General features: G+C 31.3%; 1 protein-coding gene across 3 annotated transcripts; it reads right to left on the bottom strand.

Annotated features, from left to right (window-relative positions):
• Positions 1–8,227, bottom strand: LOC105320856 (uncharacterized). 3 transcript variants are annotated; one of them, XM_066070335.1, is made up of 6 exons: positions 8,127–8,227; positions 7,977–8,029; positions 7,756–7,884; positions 6,367–6,436; positions 618–658; positions 1–533 (listed from the first exon to the last, which is right to left on the bottom strand). In XM_066070335.1, the coding sequence occupies exons 1-6, from the start codon at positions 8,219–8,221 to the stop codon at positions 406–408; spliced, it is 516 nt and encodes a 171-aa protein (XP_065926407.1). In that variant the 5' UTR covers positions 8,222–8,227; the 3' UTR covers positions 1–405. The 3 variants fall into 3 exon arrangements, with proteins under 3 accessions (XP_065926407.1, XP_065926406.1, XP_065926408.1); XM_066070334.1 differs by having other exon boundaries at positions 6,301–6,436; XM_066070336.1 differs by lacking the exons at positions 1–533; positions 618–658 and adding an exon at positions 4,911–6,193.
• Positions 8,228–11,295: the final 3,068 nt, after the last annotated feature.

Below are 11,295 nucleotides of genomic sequence, written 5' to 3' on the forward strand. Positions count from 1 at the left end.
AGGGACCTCTTGAATGAAAGCTCATCAAATTGTCTCTTTCCTGTTAAAATTTCGTGGTTTGAAGTCAGATTCGTTTTTCGGCAAAATGCGTTTGTATTGAAAAACTCTGAAAATGAAAGTAAAAGTAGGGAATTTCTCGGTTTTGGAAAGGGTGTACATCAAACAAGTTCAATTCTTTTCTTCAAATGATAATTCAATTTTGACACTTGTTTTTAAAATTGCAAATCCTCTTCTCTGACATGTGTCAAGCATGTCCCAATAAATGTATATACACTCTGCAAGTATAGGGACTATTTTGCTTAAAGGCACTACTTTGTTGTCCTACCAATTCTAAAAATAGTTTGAGGGATATACCCATATTGAGTCCACATGACCATAAGCATTTTGAAAGTTGATTCTGTCATGTTATTTAGATCTGTCAAGTTCTGTATAGCTTGTTTCTGTGTCATTGGTTGGAGATGAATCAATTGTCCTCGACGTTAACGACCAACTACGTCTACGATTCTCTGATAAAACTCTTCGATTTGTGGTATCTAGTGAATAAAGGATAGTTGTTATTTGTTCTTAACATTTAAAACAAAGCTATTCTTTTAAAGTGATTAGAAATGTTTAACTACCATATTCGGCCAGATCGATTGGTTTTGTAGTCGGTATCCGTCTGCAAGCATAAATTTATCAACCATTTCAATATATGAAGTATAAATAAACATCAATATTGCATTTTCAAACTTAGTCAAATAAAAAATATATCATTTTTTCATTTACCGAATTATACATTACGAAACAAGACGCTAAGACTGACAACGTAAGCCATGTTGCAGAGTTCGTTGAACTTTCATCTTCCCCCGAAGCAGGCTTGGTACTACTCGTATTTTGATCCATATCTATCAAAAAGTAAAAATAATATTAAATATTTCCATGTAATTAAATGTAATTGCTTTCAGCACTTCTAAAACTATCCCTCTTTATGTTGATCATATTAATCAAAATTAGATCTTTTACGCTTCCGTATTTTAAACGTCGTTGTGATTTATCAAATACGGGCGCATAAAGGATCTGATTAAAAAAAAACCAGACACGTATCTGAAAGTTGAAGTTCGAAAATTTCAAATGTCCTTTCTTCTCTATCCAAACTAAACGTTGATAAAGCCACATCTGAGAATCATTTTCTTCATTTCATTAATTGATAAAGAGCAGTACCTAAGAAAACATACCTTTATCTAGTTCTGTGCATGTTTATAATTCCATGTTATAGAGAAAACAAAAATGATTCGAGCATGTTCCTTAACTACATGTAATCTTGACAAACATGGTTTTTTTTACAGATTTATATAATCTGAAATAAGTTGTAAATTGTTTTCAATACAACTACATTATGAAGATGATAACCCGCGCAATCGCGGGGATCAACACTTAACGAATGAATGACATAATGCTTTAATGTTGAAACATATTTTTTTCGCATATATTGTGTCCCAGTTTTTCTGTATTGTATTCCTAACCTACTCTTTAATATTGAAATAAAAATAAAACAAACTGCATAGCTGGATATTTAGAAAAGGGATGAAAAATTTAAACTGAATTGGATGATACATACATCAACATTGCCTTAATCTTTTTTTGTTGCAGTTAAGTGGAAAATGATTACAATTTTTTGTAAACCAGTGAGTGGGTATTTAGGACGTTTAACTTTTGTTCTTTAGGTACAATTTCACTAAATTGTTTATCCCTGTCCCAAACGTGAAGACTGTTAAAGACTGTTTCGAAAACAAAAAAATTAAGAAGGGTGCCCCCCCCCCACATTTAACTTCCACGTTTAATAACATGATCTGTTTCTTGTTTACAAATAAATGTATAAAGTTTACTGCCATTCTGTCGTGGTATTAAAATGTATAAAATTAAAAAAAAAAACGCTAGTGTATGCATTTCTTGAACCAAAGTTGTCATATCCAAAGTATCTCACCCTAACCTGTAATTCAGGTAAGTTTAAATAAATATATTCACTGAACCGTTCAATATCTGATATAATGGAAAGTTGTCGACTTTATTTCATTATCAAACGATGATTCACCACCTCTTTAAATGCAATCAGATTAAAATGAATGTATTTTGTAGGTGTATTGTAGAAACACTTACCCGTTGCATTTAAACATCCTGTGACTTTATCACATGGTTCACAGTCACATTTCTTTGAGCATAATCTGCCGTAGAAATTAGGAGGACAGTAGTTCCCACAATCTACACCATGAGTTCCCGACCAACATTCTTGTCAATGACCAAAATAAAGCAGTTAATGTTTTTCTTTTTCGAATATGAATAAGAAATAACTGATAACAACTTTTACTAAAACGAATTACCTTTACAAGAGTTTCCAACGGCTCGATAGTTTACACAACACTCCAAGGGGCTTCTAAAAAATCTTTACGTTAATGTTGCCTTACTTGTGTCATGAAAATATGAAATCAATCAATGTAAAATCTATTCATTTATTATTACAATTTACATACCCATCTGAACCATTTAAACATACCCCAGTCAGCTCCGTGGATGTTCATGTATGAACGATATTTGAAAAAGCAATGATGGAAAATTGGAATAGAATAAAAATGTTGCGTTTCGTAGAACCTTTTGATTTATGCCAAGTGTTTTAATATAACATAGAGACGGAAATATTCCATAATTGTTGATAAAAGCTACTAAAGGCTAATTAATAGAACATATATGAGTATTTCAATAAATACCCTAGTTTGTATACTTGTTTATTGAATATGTATCATTAACTTTTATGAAAAAATATAATACGTTTTTAAATTAAGGGACAGTTTTTTTTTATATCAAGGAATTAAAAAAATTTTCCTTGAATTAATAGTATGCAATTGAAGGTAGTTTGAGAAAAAAAATCGCGTTGCAGCGATCTGATCAAAGAGATACGGTCAATTTGCTTAGACATAAAAGGAATTGCTGCCAGGATTCTGGAACAAGGAATAAACATTTTAACAGTTTGTTTAAAACAACAGCTTAATCAGTTGCTATTTGGATCAATAAATTTTTACAGGGAGAATGAGCCAACATTAGAACGAGATATTAGTTGTTGTCCATTTATGTAACATAATCGCATACGAACTTAATTTTAATTGGTCATATGTCAGAGTGAAATTTAATTGACTCACAAGTCCACCATTGCAACCCCTCAAGAATTTATACTTCCTAAATTTCAATTGATATTCGACCGGGCTAAAAGGTACATTCATTATGCATTTGGAAATGTTTATTATTTTTAATACAAAATTTGAACTAACATGTCACCAAATAGAAACATAAGGAGGTTACAATTTATTTCGATTAAAAATGACATTTTGTGACAGTCTAATAATTGTACATCACGACTGCTTTTAATTACAGGCACAAGTACTATTAATAGGACATTTTAAATAGAATAAAGGTGCCATTGTTGAGCGGTACTTTTACATCTCATTACGGAAAACTTAAAATGTGTATGCTTTTCTACTTTATCAAAAAATTGAAAAATAACAGTAATCTTAAAAATAAATATACAACAAAACGTACGACAGTTTGTAAAATGATGTATAGAGATTGCATTTTTAATGAGCTACCAGCATAACGATAATTGGGAAAGCGTTATTGTGTCCTTCTTAATATATTGGGTTACATAATCAAACCACTTGAAGTATAAAATTACCATATTTCACCTTTTGTTCAATTTAACAAAGAAGCTAAGCTAGAGGGGAGGAAACTTAGTTTTCTGACTTCTACCTAGGTGAATTACAAAATTGTTTTAAATCCTGGTTTAACAAATCTACTGACCTGTTCGGTTTAAGCACCCAGTAATATTATCAAATGAGTTACGTGAACATTTCGTTTCTGCAGAATCTTCTATAGAATTGTGGAGGACAGTTTTCCTGGCAGTCTATTCCAACTTTTTTTACTAGGAGGGCATACTTGTTAAAGTGACATGAAGCTCACGATACAAAAACTTAAAAGTAATACCTCGATACAAGTTCTACTATTTTAGAGTTGATATAAGTATTTCTGTATTACTTTTGCAAGAGTTGCCAGCAAAATTTTTACAGCATGCCAAAGGATCCCTATATTGGAGACATTGATATAGAGGTAAAAAAGTTAATTACAATGTTTGACGAGTTTTGAAATGGATAATGTTCTGTTGAAAATTAATACAATTCACCAACCCATAGGAAACAATAGAACAGATTTCTGAATCTTATCGGTGGAAAAACTTCAGAATATAGTAAGAAGAAGAGGTCTTTACAGCGAATGCATAGTTTCAACCAAACAATAAAACCAAGTCGGCTTTGGTCTTTCGTACGCATTTTCATCAAAGGTTAAATTGAAAACAGGATGACAATTGATTTAAATGCATTTTCCGTGTACGAATCATTGCACATAACACAACGCATCATTTGTGCCTTTTGCTGATTTTAGACTGAGTAATACTTAAATACGGTTTCCATCCACAACATTTGTAAGTAATAACATTCTGATTAGCGTAACCTTTAGTTTAATATAGCGAATTTAAATTTAACCGGTTTAAAATACGGTAAATATACTGAATCATGCTGACTGAAGTGTAGTTATCTGGGGCTGCTAAACAAATATCAAGCGACTTTCAAATATTAAATATTTGGCAAACACAAGGAATTTTCTAGCAGCTACCGAATTATTTTCTATTGGCCGCAACATAATTCATCAGACGACGGCCACATAAGCTTTGGTCAGAGCAAAATACCGTAAATCAACATTTATTCGCGTGCGAGAAATATTCGCAAGTTTAGCGAGAGCCTTGTCGTCGCCAATATTTCTCGCCGCAAACTAATCCTTTGTCTATAGTTTTGATAACAATGCAGGTTCTTATAAGGCTTGGTCGCGAAACCAGTTTATCGTCAGTTAATCGCAAAATTAAGTCGCTGCTGATAAAAGTTGGTTTATAAAGTTCTCCAAATAATGATATCAAATAAACAAACATAAAAGATTTCTTATTTTTTCCTATTTTCCTCTTTTTTAAATACATATTTTTTTTTATTGGAAGGGGACCTGTATCTTCACCCGATTGACCTTGAAAGCATTATATAAAAGGTATGCGATTTTACAGTTTAGTTAATATTTTTCACGATTTTGCTGTAAATTCTCCGATGAGAGCTAATTCAAACGGAAATATTTTATTTGTTCTTTTGTTCAAAATTTCCTTTCTGTAAAAGTTTCATACACTTTTTCAATATGGTAAATAGAGGTTTTTAATAACGTTTCAATTTGTCATGTTCATAATTGTAATGTTGTCAATGAAATATTGACAAAAAGAAATTCCAAAAAAAATCTTTCACAATCAGTTTTTGAAATGTTAATAAAATTGCTAAAATTATGCTTCAAAAAGATGAATTTTATTAAATATGCGTGACATAAGCCGCCATCTACAGATAAAATATACACATAAATCGTATTTTTATCATTTAGTGAGCATGAATCATTTTTGAAAAATTCTTCCGTACTTTTTGGCATCTTGTAAACAACCATCTCAGCTATTGCAAATGATAGTAACTTATAATAACTCCGGATAAGTGAGGAAGATTTGTCATTCTCTAGAAGAATATGTTTGGATATGAAACGCATCATACACCATTTCATGGAAATATTTTTAACTGCGGTCATTGATTATAATGATATGAATATTAATTTAGAGTGAGGAAAAAATTAATGGAATGTATATACCAGAACAATTCTGTTAACTTTGGTAAAGCTACATCTAAAATTTTAACATTAAAACTCTAGTCATTCCGTTGTAAAAACATCCAGTCAAAAATATTTCTTGTTTTTTTAATTTTCTTGTATTTGATTGCATTTTTTAATTCAAGGTTCCCTGTTTTAACAATGTTTGAAACTGTAGACACCATCTGAGATGTACCGTCATCCACTTTTGTTTAGTATTTCTAAAAGGAGTCGAATTTTTAATCGTGATTTGCAAGTGATCACTTTATCCAACGCTGTCAGTTTAAGACTTTTGTAATCTCTATATATTAAGTCTACATGACCATAAACATTTTGAGTGCTTAATTCTGTCATGTTTTTTGGATCTGTCAAGTTCTGTGTAGCTTTTAAAGTGGTTAGAAATGTTTAACTACCATATTCGGTCAGATATGTTGGTTTTGTAGTCGGTATCCGTCTGCAAGCATAATTTTTTCAACCAATTCAATTTATGAAGCATAAATAAACATCAATATTGCATTTTCAATCTTAGTGAAATAAGATATATATCATTTTTTCATTTACCGAATTATACAGAAGATTCGTAGAGAGAAAATGAAACAGATTACGAAACAAGATGCTAAGACTGACAACGTAAGCCATGTTGAAGAGTTCGTTGAACTTTCATCTTCCCCCGAAGCAGACTTGTTACTACTCGTTTCTATCAAAAAGTAAAATTAATAATAATTATTTCCTTGTAAATAAATGTAATTTTTTCAACACTTCTATAAATATCTCTCTTCATTTTGATCATACTAATCAAAATTAGATCATCCGTATTATCAAATACGGGAGGATCTGGTTAAAAAAAAAAATAACCCAGTCACGTATCTGAAAGTTTGAAAATGTCTATTGTCCTTTCTTCTCTATCCAAACTAGACGTTGTTAAAGTCACATCTGAGAATCATTTTCTTCATTTCATTAATTGACAAAGAGCAGTGTGTAAGAAAACATACCTTTATCTAGTTCAGTGCATGTTTATAATTTCATGTTATAAAGAAAACAAAAATGATTCGAGCATGTTCCTCCACTAATCTTGAGAAACATGTATTTTTAACAGATTTATATAGTTGTAAATTGTTTTCAATACAATTTTATGGAGAATATGCCGATGAATAAAATCATTTTTTAATAAGATTATATAAGTAGTCTTCAAGTTGTGGTGTACTGTCATGAAAATTAAAGCATCTTTGTGACGTCATTTTAGATAAATCGAGTTAAGTTGATTTATTACTACCCTGCACCCCGGGTAATGTTACAAGTAGCTGCCCAATAAGTTTAAACTGTGGTTTCATCAATATTCGTTGAATACCAATTTTCGTGGATTTTGTGGTTAAGCTGATCCACGAAATTAAATGTTCATTGAAGTTCAATTTCAACTAACATTTTTTAGGATCATTGGCCACGAATTTACGTATCCTTGAAACTGTGGTTTTCAGAAAATCCACGAAAATTGACACCCACGAAGATTTATGAAACCACGGTACTTACTGGACAATTAACTGTGACTAATCGGACAGTTGCAATTCATTGAGGTTAACACAAATACACAGAAACATTTCTGAAAGCAAACACTACAAAATACTGATTTCTTCCATTTCGCTTATTATATTCTACATGTACTTATCATCATTATGAATTCAAACAATCAAATATATTAGTAGGGAACAAACCATAGATTCCAGTAAAGCATTATAATTTAGTGTTTAAAAAGATTTATCTTACAGAAACGCGCTGTCATCTACCTTTGTTTGAACAAAAATAACAAAAGCGGGGCGTATCTATATTGTGTACACTTATTTCATGCCATAATGTAATGCAAACTTAATTAGTCTATCTGATTATGCATATTTGTTAGTTTGAACCGTTCAAAATCTGACGGAATGGATTATTTCATTATCAAACGAGGATTAACCACCTCTTTAATTGTAATCAGATTAAAATAAATGTATTTTGTAGGTGTATGGTAGAAACACTTACCAGTTGTAATTGAGCATCCTATGACTCTATCACATGGTTCACAGCCACATTTCTCTAAGCATAATCTGCCGTAGAAGTTAGGCGGGCAGTCGTCTCTACAATCTACACCATGAGTTCCCGGCCAACATTCTTGTCAATGACCAAAACAAAGCAGTTAATGTTTTTCATTTTCGAACATGAATAAGAAATAACTGATAACAAATTTAACCAAAACGAATTACCTTCACAAGAGTTCCCAACGGCTCGATAGTTTTCACAACACTTCAAGGGGCTTCTAAAAATTCTTTACGTTAATGTTATCTTACTTGTGTCATGAAAATAAGCATTCAATCAATGTAAAATCTATCCATTTAGTATTACAATTTACTTACCCATCTGAACCATTTGAACATGCCCCATGAAGCTCCATGGATGTATGAACAATGTTTAAAAAAACAATGAGGGAGTATTTGTATAAACTAAACATGTTGATTTTCGGAGAACCTTTTGATTTATGTCAAATGTTTCAATATAACATAGAGACGGAAATATTTCATAATTGTTGATTAATGCTACATGTACTAAAGGCTAATTAATGTAACATATATAAGTATTTCAACAATTACTCTAGTTTGTATACTTGTTTATTTTTGTATCATTAACTGTTATGCAAAAAGTAATACGGTTTAAAGGATTGTTTTTATATATCTCACTTTTCAAATCAATCGATGAAATAGTATGTGTAACAATTCGCATAAATAGTCTAAGTGAAAGTCTAATGTACGTCTACATATTATATCATTTGATATCAAAAAGATTCTGTGTCTTTTTTCACTGCTCTTAAAGCTGACACGAATTCATAGATACGCATTATTTCCCTTTTATCTCCGACTACCGCCATATTATTTGTCGATTTCTCTTGTTCTGCTCATCGCTACACACCCCCTATATAAGGCCGAGAGCACTATTCATGCTTCACCGCATTCAGGTATTTCATTCACCCGAACACGTTAACTTGGACGAAAAGACGTGTAGAAACACGTTTGGAACAAAAATAATATGACAACCACTTCACTGGCAAGGCATGTCCAATGAATGACGAAACAAGCAGACTGAAATCCAGCCACAGATACTTCAAAAATCCTCGATAAGTGTAGATCGTTTTCCTGTGTATAATATAACATCGCACATGCGCAAACTACACACTGTGGCAGATCGAGCAATGTCAATGATCGCATGGATTTTTAGAAACGGAGCGTTTTTGTAGGAACGAATGGAAACGATGTTACGTTTTACTTTCTTGGATTGACTATCATTTAGCTACAGTGTTGGATGTACTGCCGCTGGGGTTTTAAAAATGATGCAGACGTTATGCATTCTGTATGAACGGCACACGTGTTCGATGTGCATGCGAAGTAAGGCAGCACTCTATGTGCAAAATATTACGGATACCTTGGAACTTCTTTCAAAGAATAAATATATTTTGTATTTTATTGATTGTTGATTCCTTTATTTTTGATTACAAACATTTTACTACATTGTGTAGTTCATGCATCCAGAAGTCCGTGCAACCTGAATGCCTCGATCAGAAAGCAACCGACCGTAACTTTCTCAACCGGTATATATACCCCAGTGACAGTAGAGAAGCGATCAAAACTAATATGGCGACCAAATGCTTTGATGAATTCATGTCAGCTTTACGCAAGCTTTAAAACCATGTAACAAAATCGACATTTATAAGCCCAAAGAACTATGTATGACTTTTCTTTTCCTCCAAAGAAACACGTAAAAGTATTGATAGTCCTTTATAAGAAAGTTAAAAAATAATCATTGCATTTCAATATATATATATTGTGTATCACTCATGCAAATATTGTATTAATAATGTGTCGAATTGAACGTCACTGCTACTACAATAGTATCAAGGAAATGAAGACAAATCGTTACGCAAGAAGTAAACATATTTTTAAATATTCTTCATGAGTTCTTAAAAGCATTGCTTAACAAATAAATTCATTAGTAGAGTTTTTGTCATGCTTTCTTACATATGTATTTATTAAATCTCAGTGCATTTTATTATGTTGAATAACGTCAATAAGACCTGCTATTTTATCGAGGCAACGTTTTTTTAGAAAAAAGTTTCCGTGTTTTTTGCCCATGTTAATAATCAGGAAATAATTCATATCATGAAACATGCTTATCGCAACAGGTTCAGATTATAGGTACATGTATTTCAGTGTAAACATGAGAAATATATATTTCGTGTATACATATGTGATTTATTTAAAAATCAGAGATAAATCATACAAATTTGATTTATCTAAACATAAAATAAGTGACTCTTTAATACAAATGAATGACGATACAGAGTCTAAAGTCTACTAAAATGTTTTTATGTGAATATAAATATATAAAAATTGTGTTCCTTAGAAACATGCTTTAACTTTGCAAAATATACATGTAGTTAATGATGCTGAAATACAGCTACCGTTTGATAAAATCTTTATGAACATTTCAAAAATCTCTAAAAAAGTAAAGAAAAATCTATATTTTATATTTAGTTTACATGTTGCTTTAAAGCACTTTTAAAACCTTAGAATTGATCGAGTGTGTATATTGATGACTGTAAATAATGCGAAAATATTTACCAGAAAAAAATAAAACAAAACACACAGACATGTAATTAATGTCACAGTGAGCGGAACGACAATGTGGAGAAACATGTTTAAATGGTAATACAGAAGACTATATTTAAAGTATTTTTTCCCTTGGTGTCTATTCTTATTTTAACGATATTTGATTAAAAAATGAATGGTATAAGACAGGAGGCACAGTTTATTGAAACATTTTTCTTGCTCATTAAAATCAATTTGAAAGAATGTATTTATTGAGATTTCAGAATATTGTTTTTAGTTTTTCATCATAAAATCTTTTATTATTGCTATTAAAACATAAAAATATAAAATGAAATAATGGTATATTTTGTTTCTTAAAAAACACTTTGGTTTATCCAACAAGGAAGTAAAAATTACATATACGAATTAAAAATTCTCAATACGTTAAATAAAAAAACGTGAACAAATATATTGTAGGTAGATACATCTACCAACATTTTAGGGATTACATAAGAAGAAAAGCTATGTAGGACAGCAAACCAGCTGTGTCTTTGAATGCATGTACTATCTTTGGTAACGGGGATTCGGGATTTGGTGGGTTGGGGTGGATTTGTATATTATTATATTATTAAGTTTTACTCTTTGCATGCCGCATTCTCTATCTGAAACAATATCTATCTGCTATGGTGAATTCACACCCATGAAAAATGTTTGGGGTGGGGGGAGGGGTTGGGTAGGGGTGCACCTGAAGTGTGTGTACAACCACATGAAATGAAGAAGTGAAGATAATATCTCAATCTAACAATTGTACAAAAAAAGTTACCATTTTAACCTATATGAAGTTTATTAAGACAAAGGTTGTTTGATAGTACGATAGCTTTTTTATTATTAAGATACTTGTTTAAACGAGGGTGTAAAACGGATAAATAATTTGTATTGCCGATCT

The sequence above is a fragment of the Magallana gigas genome, chromosome 8, assembly GCF_963853765.1.
Source record: "Magallana gigas chromosome 8, xbMagGiga1.1, whole genome shotgun sequence".
Lineage (NCBI taxonomy): Eukaryota > Metazoa > Mollusca > Bivalvia > Ostreida > Ostreidae > Magallana > Magallana gigas.

Bases quoted from the DNA above. Each gene is read 5' to 3' on its own strand.
- LOC105320856 (XM_066070334.1), bottom strand. From the start codon at position 8,221: ATGTTTAGTTTATACAAATACTCCCTCATTGTTTTTTTAAACATTGTT. The intron at 8,030-8,126 runs GTAAGTAAATTG...AAGAATTTTTAG, and splicing joins TGTTCAAATGGTTCAGATGG to AAGCCCCTTGAAGTGTTGTG. The intron at 534-617 runs GTAGTTAAACAT...TTTATTCACTAG, and splicing joins AATCGATCTGGCCGAATATG to ATACCACAAATCGAAGAGTT.